The sequence below is a fragment of the Lycium ferocissimum genome, chromosome 1 (assembly GCF_029784015.1).
Source record: "Lycium ferocissimum isolate CSIRO_LF1 chromosome 1, AGI_CSIRO_Lferr_CH_V1, whole genome shotgun sequence".
Lineage (NCBI taxonomy): Eukaryota > Viridiplantae > Streptophyta > Magnoliopsida > Solanales > Solanaceae > Lycium > Lycium ferocissimum.
In genome coordinates this window covers 71080189-71100672 of record NC_081342.1, presented here as the reverse complement: position 1 = coordinate 71100672, position 20484 = coordinate 71080189, and the positions used below count along the sequence as shown (strand labels likewise).

Below are 20484 nucleotides of genomic sequence, written 5' to 3'. Positions count from 1 at the left end.
ATTTAGTAATTGGGCCGAACCCGACTAAAATTGCTCACGTCTTTAATTTTCGTCCTTCAATGGGTGGTTTTTTTAATTTTTAGCCTTTAAAATCGAACCTATGTAGAGCGGAATATATGTTTTTTTTTTAAAGATGTGGGACATAACTTGTGTGATATTATTATGATGTGACATATTTTATGTGCTGCAGAAAAGTCATGTCTCAATTTATGTGATGCTTTTTTTTTTTTTTTCGAGAGTCAAACAAGAAAGTATTTTACTTCGATTTGTTCGTATGTCATTTAAATATTTTAAATTATTAAATATTGTGACTTATAGTAATTTTTATATAGTTTCTAAATATGTAAATTATTTTACAAAAAACTTGAAATTTGTTTTCCTAAATTCATGATTAAAATAAAGAAATTTGACTCTCGAAATACGAACTATATCACATAAATTGAGATAGAGGGCGTATTTGTTATAAGGGATAAAAATTAAAGACCAACACAAAATAGTAAGGGTGCTTATCGGCCGGTTCGGTTCGGTTTTGTATATTACCGTTTCGATTTATCGGTTTTCCATTTGTAAAAACGCTAAACCAATAATCAAACATATAAGATATTGATTATCGGTTTTCGATTTATCGATTTTTGGTCCTTAACGGTTCGGGTTTCGGTTGAACCAATAAGAAAATGCTCCGCTGATTTTTTTTGTCTTCTCTTGTTTTCGCAATCAAGCAACAAATCATCAAATGATAATGAGCTTTCAAATCATTTAATACATTCTAAACAATGGAAGTACCAACGATAAGCGAATTGAGAGAATAAGCGTGACTGCAATAAGAATTTAGAAATAAAATTTGTATTTAAAAAATTAAATGTTATAGTCACTATTATATAATCGCTATTTGGCAAAATATACATTCCGATAATGCCCCTCCGATCTCCGTCACTGTTCGGATCATATCACCATTGTTGCTTTGTTCTTTACTTGTTGAGAGGAGTCGCCACTAACGTTCCCACTACTAAACTTTGGTAATTGGGCTGAGTTTGTGCACTAATAAACAAGCCCGGATACAGCCCATCTCCATAAACTGGACCTGGCCCACATATTGAGATGGGAAATTTACAGCCCGATAACTTTAGGTGATCTAGTTTACAAAATAGCCAACAAATGTATAAGTTTTGTATATTTATGCTTAATTATACAAATACTACATACAGTCAAACCTCTCTATAACAACATTGTTGGGTTCGAAATTTTTTTGGCTACTATAGCGAATTGCAGTTATACACCTATAACAGCATTGATGTTTAAATAATATTTCGCTGTTATAGGCAAAAAAAATGCATAAAATCTAATTTTTTATTTTTAATTATCAAATCCTAAGCTTAATCACTTTGTATAACAAAGGGAAATCTTTTAATGATGAAATATGTATTCGTATAATATTTTTGTCATAAATAGTGTTCAAAATATTTGGTCAAAATCTCTACACTTATTAAATATTCTAGTTTTATAAAGATGATTAATTATTATATTACCCGAAAAATAAGATAGTTGTTATATGGGGTAATTTTACAAAGAGCGTACTGTTATAAAGTTGATTGTTGCCATTATCGGCAAAATGTTGTTATAGAGAAGTAAAATATACATAAAAAATCGGTCCGAAAAAACTTAGCTGTTATAGAGAGATGTTGTTATATGTGGATGATGTTATAGAGAGGTCTGACTATCGGTAATTAAGTGTAACCCTCGTACCTTATAACTAAGCCTTATTCATGATTTAGGGACTTAGAAACCAAGGTGGCAAGTGTTGGATTTGGAATCTTTGCCTCAGAACGGCAATTTCACGTCTAATGTCAATTGTACGAGTTGTACAATTTGTATGAGCCATACTTGTCACTGTACATCATGGTACGAGACGTACTTCCAGCCCATACTCATCAGAGAAGATTCGAAGTTTTTGATATTTGGCATTCCAGGTACGGCCACATTGTATGGGCGTACATAGTGCCCGTACCTCATCAGAAAGAATTAGGAGTTACTGGAATTTGCCATTCCAGGTACAACCACAAAGTACGGGCCGTACATTATTGTACGGGCCGTACAGGTTGCCCGTACTTTTCCTGTCTCAACAAATAGTATAAATACGTGGTTTCAGTCTTTAATCCTATTTTTCATACTCTCAAGCCCTAGCACGAAGGTTTTCTCCTCCCACCATTAAAATACACCAGGGTAAGCCTATTCCAAGTGAATTTTAACATATGTACATGAATTCTAAATAGAAATTCATTGTTCTTAACCTAGGGTTTTCAAGAAAACCCATCACGGGGATTCAAGATTAACGTTTTTGGATTTCTTCTCAAGTTCAGACCTTTTCTACAAGTTTTGGAGCAATTAAGGTATGTAGGGTTTCTATCCATATGTGAAAACATCATTGTTCTTTCCTACGCCACGTTCATCTATGAAAATACGAAGTTCCATAAACCTAGGGTTTCTATTTCAATTCATGATAACCCTAAGTTACATGTATCACGCTATAGCATGTTTGATTACTAGTTCGTTATTGTATTCTTGATATTCCATTTTTGGTTATTGGGAATCCGTACGTAATCCATGAACACCCATGCTTTGCATTCCATGGGTTCTTAAATGCAAGATATGAATTATTATGCTTATTTTCATGAAAATTCTACATGCTTCTATGTTTTCATACAAGTTATACTATATATATATATATATATATATATATATATATATCATGTTTATGTAATTCATGAGTTTCTAAGCCAATTATATCCATGCTCATGCTTTAGGAGTTGCACAAATTACCAAGAAGATGTTAATAACTGAAACTACGTATGCCGACACGGTAATAAGAATCGCTCTGCCCAGTTAGGACGATTCCTTCATGCTACCTATTGCGGGTTATTGGATCAATTCATGTCATGTTCATGTCTCTTACCCAGGAAAGGTAGGAGATCACTTAGCTGATCGGGCAGAGATCAGACGCCACGTGCTCACGTGGTAGGTATATGTCGGTTATACTAAAGCTCTCCCACTTAAAATGTTTTACTCATGTTATATATATATATATATATATATATATATATATATATATATATATATATATGTATATATTCATGTCGACGATGCTCATGTTCACTTACAATTTCGATTTTCAATTCTTATTATTTCATGTGCCATGTTTATTTCATTACGCTTCTTTACATACTAGTAATTCAAATATATCGACGTCCCTTTTATTGACCGGAGCCCGTATTTCACGATGCAAGTATTGATTTACAGGACGGTGAATCTGCTCGTTAGGACTACTCACGTATCAGCTGTTGGTGAGCCCCATTTTCATTCGGGGTGTTATCTTTATTTTATTTTCATGTTAGTTATGCAGTCAAGGTATGCCGAGGGCCTTGTCCCGGTAAATAGTTTAGCAGTCAGACTCATGTCAGAGTTTTCATAGACTAGTCAGTTATATCATGTCAAATGTTCAATTGAGTTAGCCTCGTTGGCTACATTACTATATTTCCGCATTCATGATACAATAGTATTTTCAGACTTATGATTATTGAACTCCAAGTTTCACAAGTCATGCATGTTTAACTTATATTCCGCATCAGTTCATGTCTCATGTTGACTCAGCAAGCCATGTGGTTCACTTGGTCACATGCAGCGAGACGTCGAGTGTCGTGTTACGTTCAAACCATGGTTCGGGGTATGACATTAAGTTTGGCCTAAAGTACATTTTCGTAAGAAGCCCTATTAATATAGGGTTTGCCCAAGTTTGTTAGCCCAGGAGATAGGGCCCGGCCCAGGTTTGTCCACCCATAATATGTACTAAAGTTCTGATGATAAGCCAGGATTTGTAGCAAGACACATTTTTGTTTTCATCCCTTTTTTTCTTTTTTCTTTTTTTGTTTTCGTTTTCAAATATCGGATTTTTTTGGTGATTCGTCATGACTTGTGAATGGTTTCAGAGTCGGGACACATTTATATTAAAAATTTTGGTGAATCATCATGACTTTTGTGGCAAAATAAGTCTTTGCCTATTCATAAACTTTTGGCAGATCCATTAGGACTTTGCGGTCAAGTTCGAACCCACAAGCTCTAAATGTCACAATTTTTTTTTGCTAAACCTTTTAAAACGGAGTAAAAATTTAAATAGTGGAATCTCCCAATAACCACATAATAAGTTAATGGATCAAGTACCGAAATTATGACTTCTTTTTATGCTCAATTACGTATAGTTACTTTTAGAAAATTTAATAACCTTAACTTTTTGTTTACACACAATAAATAGAAATTAAACTCATGCACTTTGTGTCATATTTTTGGATGATCTTTTATTAATTATTTTGGTTTAGAGTGTGGAGGAAGAAAATGACTCTTTTTTGTGGCCTCTCTTCTATGGTTTTTGGTTGGTTACATCTTATATTCTTATTCCTTCTCTTTGTTTTTTTTTTAAATTGGAGAAAGTTTGGTTTGGGATGTTTTGTTTGTGTTGTTGTGTGTGTGTGTGGGGGGGGGGGGGGAGGGAACTAATTCAATTAGTAATATGCTCTTACGGCAATTCTACCAAGAAACATTATATTTTAAAATGTCATTATCAGTCCTTGGCTTATTAAAAATCATCTTCTCTTTTGGCAATTCTGAAAATAATGCAGTCTTTATTAGTCATATATATAGTATTAAAGAAATAAAATAAGAAGGAAACGAACAAGACTTAGTAAATTAAATAAGGCCTTCTAAGTTATGTATATCCCTTTGCTTCTTAATTACATTATTACTTTACATAGATTTGTGTGGCCATAAGATCATAGAGGACTACAAAAACATCCAAATCATAAAGCAAATTTCTTCCTTTTTGGTTCAACAAACTTAAAGAGGAGTTTTTTTGACCTAAAAAAAAGAGATAATTAAACTATTTTGAGCAACTTATAATGGAAACTTTTCCAAATTTAATCCCTTTCTTGTGCTCAACTTTTTATGTTTTTAGTTAGTTAATGATACTGGCAAGTTTCACACTTTCTTATATCTCTTGCTTTGGGTGAACTACCATTTCCTCAAATAAATAAATAAAATTGGCCTACTTTTAGCGCATTATTATATATTGACAACACACTGAATATTTCAAGCGGGCATGCCATTAAATATATTTACACAATCAGTTTACTTATGATAATCTATAATAAATGATAATTTACTTGTTCTAATATATTTAAATTACATTAATAGCGTTAAATTCATTACAATATTAGTGTATTTAACTTAAATCCTAAGAATATGCTCTGGAAAATAGCTTTCTTATGGAAAATAATATTAACATTCTTCCCTTAAGGGCTTCTTCCGAACGTCTTTTGTCGAAAAATTATATTGTGTGTGTCTTTGACTTATTTATATTTTTTTATATTTTAAATTTTTTTAATTAATGAAAATTCTGAATTCACCGCGGAACAATACTAAGTTTAGTGTATGATATTATTGTTTTCACCTAAATTTGGTGTATGATATTGCCATCACATATTTGTGCACATTTTGTCAGATACAATCCACGTGTTGCCATCACTCTGTTATCACAAGTTTCACAAAAATCCGAAGCAAAATTCCTATCGAAGTTTAAAAGGGAAATTTCGTCGAAATTTCGTCTAGGCCCCAAAACTTTGTCTCCATTTCACATGACGGGATCCAAAGGCCTGTCAAATGATATTCCAATTATTTGAGTTCCAAAATTGACTTCTACGTAAAATGTAAAATCGGGAAATAATGGTGAAAAATTATTTGTATCTTGTGTTTATACCAGATCAATGAATACATGAAAAATCTCTTCATAAACACGTTTATCATTAAATCATTGTTAATTAATACATATTCTCGCCTTAATAAATGACTTAACCATGGTAAATTAGTACGATTTAGTGTAAACACGATGTGTATAAGTTTTAGCAGGAAATTATGTTCATTTGTGATATTTCATTTGTTAACTACGCATTTTCGTTTTTAGTGGTAGTTGAATTTTCATGTGAAGTGATATTAGCACGTACAATTCGTCCTCAAAGTATGATTTTCGGCGCAAATTTAAATTAGTTGGGTTTCAAAGCAGGTACTGAATATTTCGCAAAAAACCAAAGAGACATCCCATCAGTGCGTACTTCTTTTGAATTTTCGAAGTTATTGATTCCCATTAGTTTATGACTACATGTAATAACTTATTAATTAACTAATTTTATGGTGCAAAAATTATTCATATAATCCATGTATATTTTAAATAGAAAAATAGTTGTTCTATTCTCAAGATTTTAGTATTTCTCCTTTTTATGTTGTCTAAACTAAGATCTTTCTAAATTTCTCTATATCATATGAAATTACCAGAGCTTCGAACATAACATTGCATGCATCGTCAAATTAGGCCATTGACGTCTTTTAGTATAATTTGAGAACTTAGCTAAATAAAAATCATAGTTCGTCATAAATATACATGTCTTATTTTGAATGAATGCTATTCCTTTGGTACTTCTTTGTAACTTAACACAACAAGAGAATTAATGAATTTTCATTCTTTAGTTGAGTACAAATTGGAAACAGAAGTACCGAACCATGAGGCGTATCAATCAACTTTTAAATATGAGGTGTAAAGTACGTATTTGGTTAGTGAATAAGTTATATCGGGATTATAATACGGGAAAATTTAGTATATATATTTCAATCGATAGATATTTAGTTTTTTGGACTAAAATTGGGATATACTGGGGTATAATATATAAAATATGTGTCTGAGTTTACACTAGAGAAGTTGTGAGTTATTTTATTTTTTTTTCAATTTTAACATTGAATTAAAAGATTTTGGAAGGGAAGAGCTTTAAGAAGGGCACCTTTGTCATTTTGGTGTTTTATCTCGGATTATTGTTATCCTACATTATATTGAGGCCAGATGATATAAAAATAACACCACAACTGTGTTAAAACTAATCCTCGAATCGAAAGCTCAATCAAACGCGAGATAAATTAATTTGTCCCGCATTCTATCCCGGTGTTGTTATATATCCCTTATCGTGCAAACCAAACGACCCGTAAGAGTAAGCGCATGTCACAAATTTGAACCCTGTTGCAGACAACGGTCTAATATTATTTAAGTGGACAAAGGTACAATGACGGACCTACTACTCACCGATTTTGAACCTCGTCACTGGTTCTCTAAAATTTCTCGATTATAAAAAGAAGTTACTACAATATAATATACTATATTATTTTTTTTAATATAGAGCCTTCTTCTATCAGCATGCTATATACAGTATGTGTATATATATATATATAACGATGTTGACATGAAGATTATGACTTTATTTTTTTTCACTACTCCTTCTTCATCAATATTCTCATCTATATATCTCAAAACTATTCTCCAAAGAAACTTCATTTCTTGTTTTCCACTTGCAATAAAGAAAATAAAACTCATCACTCATCAAAATTAATCATGGGTTTACATCTTCTTCTTATTGGGAAAATTAATATTTTAGCCACTTCTTCTTCTCATAGTTTAAGTACTCCATTTCTTGTTAGTTTATTATACCCATTTGTCTTGAAGCTAGCTGCTTTCAGTGTCAGGCCAATTCGTCAAGTTTTTTCAGATTTATTATACTCTTTGAGGCTTTTTTCCTTTCAAATGGGCCAAATAACTTTTAACACTGAGCCCGTTGGGCCCGGTAGCAGCGGCGTTGGTGGTGGTGGTGGAAATATGCGGTGGGAGAGGGCAGTCCGGCTCGTGTGTGAGAGGCTTGTTCATGCAAGACACTCTCAGTTCACAGAGGCAGACGAGGAAAGCTTGCGTGAACTTTCCATGATTGCCCTTTGAATTGAGACGTGCCTTAAATGGAGCGACCTGAACAGTGAGGATTCATATAGTTGATTTCAACTGGAGTTGAGACGTTCATAGTTGTTGGTTGCTCGTTGAAACATAAATGAACGTGTCAGGTGTCTGGTGGAATCCTCGAGTATAAATTCTCTAGGTTCATGTAAAGTACAGTTGAAGTTGGTTGACTCGTAAATCTTAAAGGATATTACAGTCATAATCCGATTGGATATGGTTGATTTGTCTACAAACAAATTAATGCCATTTGATCTTGTTCATGTAAGTGTTCTTATAATCACCATGGTGGTTTTCTAATTCTGAGGTCTATATTGGATTTTCACTTTTATTTTTTGATTTTGGCCTTTTTTTTTTCTTTCTACCAGATTGATTCTTTTCTTTATCAAGTGGACAAAATGTGCTTCCTTACTTTGAATCAGATGCTCCCTTTTTTTATGTGTAGAAAATGAAAAAGAGAATAGTGTTCTCTTGAAATAGACTAAAGGTTTAGTATTAAGCATGTTCTAATGTCATGTTAAAGTCTTTTCAATTAATAATGTGCTAAAGCTTTACTACTATAAAGTAGAATATTTAAGCTTCTTTTGTGAGAAGAGACATCTGTTAGTTCCTATTTATGCATGTCTTTTTTTGCTGGATTATTACGTTACACAACAGCTTAACAAAGCCGTAACGAAAAAAAAATAAAAAAATTAACCTTTTTTTTTTTTTTTAAATTTCAGTTAGTATATATAGTGTATTATACTCTTAAAATCAATGTATAATCAATATGTACACTGATTATATATTGAATACACACCGACAACAACTACAAACTATTACGGCTAGACAGGTGAAAGGTCTTTTAGCCAGCTGGCAAAAATATTAAGATTATTATAACATCTTTATAACAGCTCAGCCCACTAGTGATATTATCTTCTTTGGGCGAACACGTTCATAGTCTGAAAAATTTGTTCGACAAAAAATAGTTCACCGTGTTTCTTAAAAGCCATAGCTAATTTGACCATTTACTTGGAGAGAGAGAAAGATAATGATATAGTGATTGTACTATTATGCCCTATGATGATTAGAGGTAGAACTAGAATTTCAACTGATGGGTTTTGAACTTTAGAACCCCGACTTTATATATAAAATAAATTTTAATATAAATATATTACTTGAGTGAATTCAACTGAATTCATGTCTTAGCTTCTATCTCCGTCCCTGATGATATATAGCTCTGGGGAGCTTTGCCAGTTGGAAAAATTGTTCAACGTAAGAATCAAATTCCAAAATCTTATGTTGGTATATATCTCACTCTCTTAATTAATAGGCAAACTTATAGATATAACTACCTTCGATGAGGATCTTATCATTAGTAGCTACCATTTTTCAAATTACAATTCGTAGCTTACTTTTAAGCAAAAGCTGTGTATTTTGCGTGTATTTTGTGTATTCGCGTGTATTTAGGCGAGACTCTCCTCTTGCCGGCCAGGTTCGAACCCAACCAACAACATTACTTTCTTACATATTTCCTAGTTTTTTCTTTTGTATTTTGAGTGTATTTTCGTCATATGTATTTAGCTCATATTGTATCTCATATGTATTTAATGTCACATGTATCTGATGTCATGTGTATTTGAACTTTATTTAAATGTAAGTCATATGTATTTGGCTCATATGTCTTGTATCCCATATGTATTTGAGCTTCTTGCCTTGTATCTGAATGTATTTGGCTTCATATACATTCAGGTGCAAGACACTCGGGCCAAATGCACTCATCTCATATGTATTTGAGCTTCTTGTCTTGTATATGAGGACAAATACATTCAGATACAAGACACTCAGGCCAAATACATATGACAAAATACACTCAGGCCAAATACATATAGATACAAATATGAGTCAAATACATATGGCGAAATACACTAAAATACAAGGAGAAGAAGCTAGGGAAAATATGTAATAAAAGAAATGTTGTTGGCCAGGTTCGAACCTCGGCGGGCAGTAGGGGTGAGCATGGTATGGTAGATACCGATTACCTTACCAAAATCGAAATTTTTTATACCACGGTTTCGGTATTGTGGTATTTGGTACGGTATTTGGTATGCATTTTTAAAAAGTTTGGTATTCGGTACGGTATTCGGTATTCGTAAAGAAAATACCGAAATACCGAATACCATATCGAAGTATATAATCACATATACAATTCATATATCTTTGTATTATAATACTAACAAATATATATACTAGTATTATTAGAAAATTAATTGTTTAAACGTTAGAACTTTGACTACTCTATCTTGATTTAAATGTCTTTTTTGTATAATTGATTTACGAAGGGGATTGCTTGTACTTTCTTTTGAATATGTTTACATGTGTAAGGTGTTTAGTACATAATAATTGAGACGTTTTCTAAGTAGTGGAAGTCATAATTCTCCACGATATGAGTATATGTAAGTCGAAGTCGGACAAACTATGGTACCGATTTACCATACAGTAAAATACCGAAACCGAACCTTAAAATACCAAACCATACCGAATTAATTTGGTATGGTAATGGTATAGTATTTTTAGAAACCGAAAACCGAAATTACCTTACCGAAGTTTCAAAAACCGTACCATGCCCACCCCTAGCGGGCAGGGTAAGAGCCTCGCCCAGTAACCCCTTCAGCCACTCCAACTTCATGTATTTTGGTGTAGCTACGAATAGTAATTTACAAAATCACCGTAGCTACTAAATATAAATAAATTAAAAAGTAGTTATTATCACTAGTTACCTTTTAGAAAAAGCTACACCAAGTAAAAATTCCTAATTAATAATCATTATTTGACAGAAAAAAAAATGATTATCCAACACTTTTTCCAATGATTATTTTCATTATTTGGATGGAAAGTTACGTTTGTACCAATTTAATATAGCGATCTCTTAACAGAATATGTATAGCGTGAATTTCACTTTTAACTTCTTTTTATTTTTCTTTTTTTAAAAAAATTGTTAATTAATAAAATAAATTTGTAAACGCATTTAACTAACCAGAAAAGACCACACAATTTCAATAAAAGACAGGTGATTTGTATGGCTTTGACTTGTGCTCTTATATTATTGAGGTGATTTGTATGGCTTGGACTTGTGCTCTTATATTATTGGACAAGTATCTTCTTTGATCCCTTGCTTGTAGTATATAATTACTTTGAATTTTGTTCAACTGATACTTCTCTTTCACCTACTTTCGGTTGAATTCATTAAAAATGAAATGTCATTTTAAAGATCAATGACAGAATTAACGTACCATTCAATGGATTTTAGCCTTGAAGTCACAATACATATATCAATTAACCATGGTTAAGTTATAAAAGTTTATACGCAAAATAGAGGATATACATATATTGATTTGTGTAAATACCGAATGCCAGTAATTATTTACAGTAGTCTAATCATACTTTAGTGATGGTCGGAATTGAAAATTAACCGCAGTTTATCACCTTTAATTATACTTCTTGCAACCTTTACCATTGAAATTATAACCTTTTCGATTGAGCACTTACTATAAAATTAGAGTAATGTACTTCATGGCTTGACAATCCATTTCGATGCACCATGTGAATTACTATCAACTCGAACAATTGTACAACTATGCCTTAATCCCAAGCAAATATACCATGTGAATTACTATCAGCCCGGACAATTATACAACTATGCGTCAGTCCCAAGCAAATAGGTGTCGACCATACAATCCTCACTGGCTATGTCGCGCCACCCAAGCACTGTCAATCAAATATTATAAAAAGATTAGTGTCTATAGTACACTTGATCCTAGCCAAAAGGCCAAGAAAGGTATTTGAACATCCGTACAACAACTACACCTTAGTTCCAAACAAGTTGGGGATCGGCTATTCTGAACATCATCCTAATAATATTTTACTACCAACACAGAGAGTAAGAAAAGACACCTAAAGCTTAGACCAAATGTACAACTATAGAGACATATCTGCTGCCCATTGGGGAAAGGCCCTAACAGTATTACTAAAGCTCACAGTAAATCTCAAGCAATTTAAAGGCGGTACGGATTTGCACACTCAGAATAACCAGCCAAGAAACCAAGTTTTCAGACTTTTGCCTCTTGCTGTTTAAACACACGCCAGAGGAACACTTGAACTTGCTGTTTCGAGCTCCTGAAAATTCAGAAAAAACATATAATGTCTATCAGATGCTAAATATGCAATGTCCATATAAAAGCTAAGTTGTTTGGACTCGGGTGCGGGTGTCCGATAAGGGTGCGGATCTAGAAGTCGGATCCTTCATGATCCAAAATTTCAAGATTTGGGGATACAGATCCAGGTTCGGGGATTCGGCTAAAAATAATTCAAATATCTAAAAATAGAGTTATAAAACCTAAATTATGAGATATTATGTGGAAAATTTGAGGAGAAAATATTGATCAAGAGAGAATCTCAGAGGAGATAAAGAGGAAAAGGAGTGACAATAGATATTTCTACAAGGTATTCCATCTTCTTCAATTTCACCATAGCTAAAGAGGAAAAGGAGTGACAATAGATATTTCTACATACAAGGTATTCCATCGTCTTCAATTTCACCATAGCTTTTATTTTGATTACAGAAATCATTGAATCTGTCCGGAATTTCTCCCTCGGTTTTGGTCAAAGTACCCAAAATTAGTTGACCAGATCGGGCACGAATCCCACACCCACGCCCATGTCGGGTCGACACGGGTGCGACACCGAAAGTGAAGAGTCCGAGCAACATAGGATAAAAGATGATTGGCCAAATATATTTATAGATCTGATATCAGACCGAGCTGACAACAGAGTCTGACCACCAAAAGGGCCTATATATCCAATGAACATACAATATATACGGATCTTAGATTGAGGTACTTAACAATAGCTAGTGCAATCAAGGAATGAGTAGAAGTGAGTGTTAGAACAAGGAGAACAAGAGAGGGTGATTTGCAGCCAAAATGCATATTGACCGCCTCTAACCTTCCAGGTCTTCTATCAGGATACACCAAACATAGAGTTTCTAAGGCTAATATTTGGTCATATCATGCACAACGCTTCCAGCTATATCTCCCAAGCTTTACATTTTTCTTTCAGTCAGAGCATCTTTATGGGAGTACTAAACTTAAAAACCTCCCACACAATTAGTGGTTATTGACCTGTTCCAATCAAATGAATCTAAAATAAGATTCACCAAAGCAGTAAAAACAAGGTTTCTGCACAAAATCAAATCCGAACAATCAATAACAAAAACCTAAACCACAAAAGTAAAAAAAAACAAGTTGATAAAAATCACTAACTGCTGCATGAAAGGAAGGTTCCCCTGAGGAAATCTGTACCTGACGCATTTGAGAAACTTCTGGAGTAGTACAGACTCGAGGTCTTAAATTGTGCTGATCCTGTTGCTGGAGATCTAGCTTTTCTAATTTCTTTTCATAAAGTGCAAGCTCCTCTGGCTTCTCCCACTGTATGCATGTTTTCAGGCATTCATCGACTTTTGAGGGGCATGGGATCAAGTGGGTAAAGAAATTGGACAATTAATGAAATCTTACCCTGCTTTCACACGTCACACAGTTAAAATAATATAAGAATCCGTCAGGACAGATATGTTCACTCCATTCACAATCTATAGACTCCACCATCTCAGCATTTAAAGGTCTTGCATTGACAGAAGATGCAGCTGATGGCAAAACATTATCTGATCCAACATGAGGGCTGAAAACTGCCTGAGGATTGGTTCTGTTATTTGGAGTCTGCAAAAAGCAACAGATACTTGAATCATCCTTTTTTTAATCTAAGTGTCTTATAGGTAATTCTGTAATGGGGGTTGCACATTTTTCACATAGGCAAGATCGTTTAAATTGTGCTAAACAGATCAAGGTCTTCTCTCAAATAGGCAAAAAGCTTACAGCTCTTAATAGCAACTGTTAGGACATTCTAATAGTAAAACTCGTATTATGACCTGTTGCCATCTACTTAATGGAGAATATTGGAGGATTACCTCATTTGGACCGTGGTGGTTAGACTGGTTAGCTGCCATATGCCCATTAAAATGCTCATTCGTATGGGATGGTGGCCTGCAATAGGTAAGTTACAGAAACGGGAATCAGCAAGTAAAATTACAAGAGGCGAGACAAACTAAAAGCTAGTCTAATGTATTTTGACCAGAGCAGGACTTGCATAAGAAATGCACCGGAAAAGCAAGCCCCGAGCGTTAGGTGAGTTTAGGGCTCACAATCGCGCGCTTGGGGCGTAAGCATCACAAAACAAAGCCCCACATGTGAGCCTCAGGGGGGTTTGCAAGCCCAAAAGAGCCTTTTAAAACACTGATAATAAGCACTTCAACTTTCTCAATCAAGAGAATCTCAGATATCAGCTATCACAGTAGGGAGAGGACTCAGAGGAGTATCAGTTCAATTCTAGTTTCTTCAATTTGTGTTCAACTTTTTCATCCAAAATTACTACTACTTTGTTTCTTCAGAAAAAGTAGTTGACTTGTCCTACAAAAGAGGTACTCCTAAACTAGCAATGGTGATCCATTCAAAAAGATAACTTTGTCCTACAAAATGAGGTACTCCTAAACTAGCGATGGTGATCCATTCAAAAAGATAAAGGGAAAAAAATTATAGAAGGATGCACACCTTGACTCTCCCAACTTGGGCTTCTTAGGATCCGCAAATCGAACAATCAATGGGTGTTCACATATCTGAACCACAAGCGAATGGAGCAAGGAGATTTGGTTTCAGATTAGACCAGAAATATACATTAATACTGGGACTTACATTAATTACATAGGTGCCATTTAGTGCATTCATTGCCGCAACTGCCATGTCTCTACAAGCAAACTTGATAAAAGCATTTCCTTCAAGACAAGAATAATAGCAACATCAAGAAGAAAAAGTTGAAATACAGAGCATCTATAGACAATCCAGAAGTTGGTGTGCACATATTATATCTATGTAGAGGCAGCATGAATAATAAGCATGAGCATCAAAATATGGCAAATGGCAAATGCAACTACACTAATAAAACATGTCAAGAAGCACTTGATTAGTAGAATTAAGAAGGAAGTACAACCAGATTAGCTGTTGGCAGCAACTAGAGAAGCAGCCATAGTGACACAGAAATATGTCTAAAACTAGGTTCAGTAAAAGAGTAATTTTGCAAACTGTTACCAAATGCAAAGACTCCTGCAAATTAGATGTCAAAATAATAATGAGAGAGAGAGAGAGTGGTTGTTTCATACCACGGGGCCGTCTTTGTTCATCAAGGATAAAGAAGACTTCTTCAATAAACCCATATGGTGAAAATACCTGCCAGCAAAGGCGTGCATACAAACTCAAAACGTTTCCATTGGCTCAAAAGTGAAACAGATAGTGTCGTCTCTTATCTGTGACTTAATTTGACCGTGTATAGAGGTTAAGGATTTAATTCACTTCATACGATATTTTTAGAGGTAAAGAAATGAGCATTGACTAATACGAGGATACGATATCATGATACGAACTCGTCTTTCAAACATGAGAATGGAATGAAGCTTGTTATTTGGCATAGTTTATGACGCACTTTACTATATGCTAAATCAAAAACTGTGTCAGGTAAAGTGGGATGGAGCAAGTTACACAAAAGCTAGAGTGTGTGCCCAATACATATTATCTATAGCATGCAAGAACAGAAGCATGATACATGCAGATTCCTCACATATATATACAGAATGGACAAATTGAACAAAGAGTAGCAGTGAAAAATGAAGGAGCAAAAGGGAAGATAGAGTCTAGATCTTGGTTAAACGCATATGTGAAGCATACATGCTCAATTTCTCCTCTGGAAGCCTGTTTCCTCAGACCACCAACATAAAGTTTGTGAGTGTGTTCAGCCAAGATTCCTACAATAAGAGAAAAAAGAGGTCAAAGAGGAGATTAAAATAATAAAGCATTGCAAACGAACACGTAGAGGCACAACAAGATAATTGAAAGTTCAAACTCTGTACACTTGGGAAAATATTCCATGTCAGTTCATTAAAAATTATTTTGAAATTCCCAAGAATCATTCGGTTTACTATTATTCTTAAAATTACTTAGCATGCCTTAGCCTTACTAAGTGTTTTCCTGGAAAATATAATTTCAGTCATACACGGAGCTTTACCTAGCAGGTGGGGAGTTAGTTTGGTGGATAACATAAATAATGGAAGGGTACTATATTGCTTTAGTTAAAATTTAACAAAGCATACGATAACTCAAGTTGGAAATTTAAGGATAAGGTCTTCAAAATGCTGGGAGCTTATTTTGTGATCCTCACGTAAGGTAATAGACCTATATTATTATCTATAAATTTAAACAGAGAGAGCAAAACAATTACCAAGACGATCTCGTTCCCCGTCAGCGTACCTAATTGTTAAGGGAACCTCACCCTGCAAGCAAGAAATAAATATATAGAAACCAAGTAAGAGGAGAACAATAATTTCTTGAGAAGGTAAATTATTTTAACTTCATAGCAGAGAAGAAAACTGACCCCAGGAAAAATATATCGACCATGGAATGCTCCAATAGCCCTATTAGCTTCATCTAGCGTTCTATACTTCACAAAACAGCATTCTGCAGTGTAAATCATCATTCATTTTTATTCCTTCTATCGAAAAATATTTTCTGATATCTATACTTGTCCAAAAAGATAATATTATAATTCCAGGATGATACATGGGCACGGAATATCGTGAACATCAACAGCAGAAAATTGCACAGAGGAGGAAAGATTAAATCCTGGTAATTTAAAGGATCCACAATATTTAAATTGCAATTTAACTGCTTTGAATTGCTTTAGTAATACAGAACCCAGTGCAGATGGCATGGCATTTGATAAAGCAACACCACAATGTAAACTAAACAAGAACACTAGGCAGATAGCCTGGCAACTGCAACTGCAACTGTTACAACATTCCTTTACCTTTCCTAAAACCAGTGGACTTATCCATGAGACGCACAACCTCAACAATATGTCCATGTTCAGCAAAAACAGAGCGAACCTGAATTGAAAGAGGCATGCATTAATAAGGAATCTGCAAGCACTTGAGTGATGAAATTTCAAATTTTTAATATCCCCGTGAAATGGAACGCAACTGGATCACTGGACAGGGAAAAGTCTGTCCCTACTAAAGTTGGACCAAAGCTAGGACTTAACCTATTCTTCCTAAAGGGATGGATATCTACAACTTTTCTGTACATATTATTTTGTAAATGTTAGTCGACGCCTACCACTTTGGGGTTGAGGAGGTGCTGATTGATTTTGATTGAACAGCAGGATACTACGGGTGAGTTTAATATGAAGGAAATTCTTTTTCTGGTAAACAAGTAGGTTTCTTACTTATTTTCTAGTGTTTGGTAAGAAAGCAAAAAAAAAAAATATATTCAAGAGCATTTACATGTAATCTAGTAAAACACTATAGGGGTGCATGGGGGCGGAAGTGGGGTTTGGGGGTGGTGGGGTGGATAGTTAAGGGATGGGGGTTGGGGGCGTTGGATTGATGTGGAGGAGTAAATGAACTTGGAATGTTACTTATGGAACTTGTTCTCTCTACTTTCATTAGGGAAGTCATTTTTCCTCACTTTTAAGGAAATTGTTTTCCCAAAAAAATGTTCTCCAAAAAATTTTGACCAACCAAACATGAGAACATTGGAAAACATTTTCTGGCAAATGTTTCCTCCATACCAAACACACCCGATTTCATATCTATTTGATGCGGTTAATCCAAGACAAATGAAGTATATATGCAAAATATAGGGCTTAGAATTCCCAAAGATAAAGGAGTATACTCCATGTCACAAAAGTTGTTTTTGATGTTGCAGCTTCTTCACAGTTTAATAAGTTCTGAAGCAAAAAAGAAATAGTTAATTGATATTCAGAACAAATATGAAAAATGTAGTGGATCCTTGACAAAGGGGTGACAGCATGAACTAAATATATAAGTAGCCTATTCTTAGAAGATGCAAAGACCACAGTATGTTGCTAAATTTATTGGCATATACATCAGCTAATGTATTCTTCCAGCTGGTTGTTAAATCAAAAATCTTGAGTTACTTCATACACCTATATACTCGCTAACAATATTTTCACTATATTACATCCAAAAGGAGGGAAGGTATTAATATAAGTGATACCAACTAGACGGATTAAGGTTTAATCGTTCTAGATACATGTTTTTCACAGTTAAAAAAACTTTCATTAATAAATACCATGTTAGTGTTAAAAAATATGTGCAAGATGTGTGTGTGCGCGCGCGTGACTCTGCTTGGGTAATTTATATTGTCTGAATAAATGTCATGTTAGTACACATGCATTAGCTACGGTGTTCTCCAAAAGTCTTTTTGTTTGGTCAGGGATTTGTATGTCAACGTAAGTTACATGAGAGATTTCGAGAATATCTAATTTCATAGAACATTCCATTTGTCTTTAAAAACCAATTATTAAGTATTGAATGATTGCCTAGCTAATTGAAGCAAAATGGATATAGAGGCTTTAGATGGCCGACCTCAACTACATCGGGGTCGAGGCTAATAGTAGTAGCTCTTGTTGTTGTTATTATCTAAGCTCTTATTAAAAGCCTCAATTCCCACTCTTAAGAATAACTCATAGCACACAGAAGCTCACTTTTTCAGTACAACCAAACAAGCAACAATACATGGAAAAAAGAGATCTTTTTTTTTTTTTTTTTTTTTTATATACTCAATTATAACACTTACATCTTCTTCTTCCGCGGGCCTTGGAATTCCTAGAACATAGAGTTTCACAAAACCGCCACAATCCTGAGAGTCTAAAAGTTTTTCCAAAATTCAGCATTCTTACATGGAAATCCTGCAAACAAAAACTCAATAAAATACAAAAAACTCCCTGTGTCCCAAAAAGTTTGGATCTTTCGCTTACATAAATTCAACTAAGTGAACTTTACCAACATTTTTAGAATGTATCTTTCCACTAATTTTATACAAGGCAACTTACAGTACACTTTCCTATACTTTCGAAACGTCCAAATTTTAACTTTAAAGAAAATTAATTGGACTCGTTTGACCATAAAAATTATTCACTTTTTCTGGAATAATTTTTCACTTTATTTGAAAATAAGTGTCTGGCCATGAAAATTTCAAATCCAACTAGAAGTTGTATTTCAAATTTGGAAAACAGCTTATAACCTGTTTTCACTTTTCTCCAACTCACTTTTCACTTTTGAAGTTGTATTTAAGTACATTCAAACATGAACATTATCTATTCCAAATATTCTCTGCAAAAAGTATAACCAAACACAACTCCATCTTCAACTCCAACGCTACAAATTCCAAATAAAGTGAAAAATATTTGGAATCTATGGTCAAACGCCTACTAAGTGAACTTCACCAGCATTTTAGAATACATCTTTCCGCCAATTTTATACAAGGAGAATTGCAACTTATAATACTCTTTTCTTTAGTTTCCAAATGTCCTAAATTTTAACTTTTTAAAATATGAAATATCAAGTCTCTCAAAAGTTAAACAAATTTAAAGCCTGTTTGGCCAAGTTTTTAGGAAGCTAAAAATGATGTGTTTGACCAAGAATTTAGGAGAAAATAAGTGCTTTTGAGAGTGGCAGAAAATGTTTTTTTTAGAAACTAAAATGATTAGTTTTTCCCCGAAAACACTTTTCTTGAAAGCACTTTTGAAAAGCTTAGACCAAATACTAATTGCTGCTTAAAAGTGCTTTTTCAAATTGATTAGCCAAAACATGAAAAAATAAGTTGATTTTAAAAGCTTGGCCAAAACAGGCTATTACTCTTAATAAGCAAGAGTGCCAAACAAATTAGGACCGGGAGATTTTTTAATCGTAGGAACAAACAATAACAATACTTTTGTACTAAAATACTCGCGATATTTGAGCTGTCAACTTACTAGGGCCCGTTTGGCCATAAGAATTATTCACTTTTTTCCTGAATCAGCTTTTGGAAATAAGAATTCCAAATGCAACTTGAAGTTGTATTCCGGAATTTGAAAAACAAGAAAAACTTGTTTTCAAAATTTTCACTTTTTTCACAACCAAAACAACTACATTTCAACAAAAAATACAATTTCAAAAACTATGGCCAAATACAACTCCAACTCCAACTCCAAAATTCCTAAAAAAACTGAAAAAGTTTTTGGTTTCTATGGCCAAACGCCTACTAAATATAGAAAAAGATACTCTATTTGAGGCAGATGACCAAAGACACTTAAATTGGGACAGACGGAGTAAATTTTTTGTTTAATATGAAACAATCAAGTGTCCCAAAAGTTAGTCAAAAATTACTATTGATAAGCAAAAAGTACCAAACAAATTAGGAGGAGGAGATTAAATTAATTGTAGGAACAAACAGTAACAATGCTTTTTATACCAGAGTTTACTTGATCGAAAGGTCTCTTACGACCCGGAAAAGGTAAAGAACCACTGAAATTCGGGTCGGAATTAGGGTTCCGGTGGTTGTGATGTTGCCGGCGATTGAAGTGATTGCCGTCGCCGGGAAAGTTCCGGTGAAATTCCGGCGGGTTTCCCCATCGTTCTCCGTTACGTTGGTCCATTAAGCATTAAACTTGTAAATTGATTATTGTACCAACTTATTTTT

General features: G+C 34.0%; 1 protein-coding gene across 3 annotated transcripts; it reads right to left on the bottom strand.

Annotated features, from left to right (window-relative positions):
* Positions 1-11169: 11169 nt before the first annotated feature.
* On the bottom strand, positions 11170-20484 carry LOC132059301 (flowering time control protein FCA). Of its 3 annotated transcripts, none has more exons than XM_059451890.1 (13): positions 20257-20484; positions 18601-18671; positions 16808-16886; positions 16376-16458; positions 16223-16274; positions 15673-15749; positions 15111-15177; positions 14647-14726; positions 14506-14570; positions 13866-13941; positions 13417-13617; positions 13204-13329; positions 11170-11611 (listed from the first exon to the last, which is right to left on the bottom strand). In XM_059451890.1, exons 1-13 carry the CDS (start codon positions 20438-20440, stop codon positions 11591-11593), a joined length of 1182 nt encoding a protein of 393 aa, XP_059307873.1. In that variant the 5' UTR covers positions 20441-20484; the 3' UTR covers positions 11170-11590. The 3 variants fall into 3 exon arrangements, with proteins under 3 accessions (XP_059307873.1, XP_059307865.1, XP_059307881.1); XM_059451882.1 differs by lacking the exon at positions 11170-11611 and adding an exon at positions 11613-12019; XM_059451898.1 differs by lacking the exon at positions 11170-11611 and adding an exon at positions 11613-12019 and having other exon boundaries at positions 18601-18712; positions 20257-20408.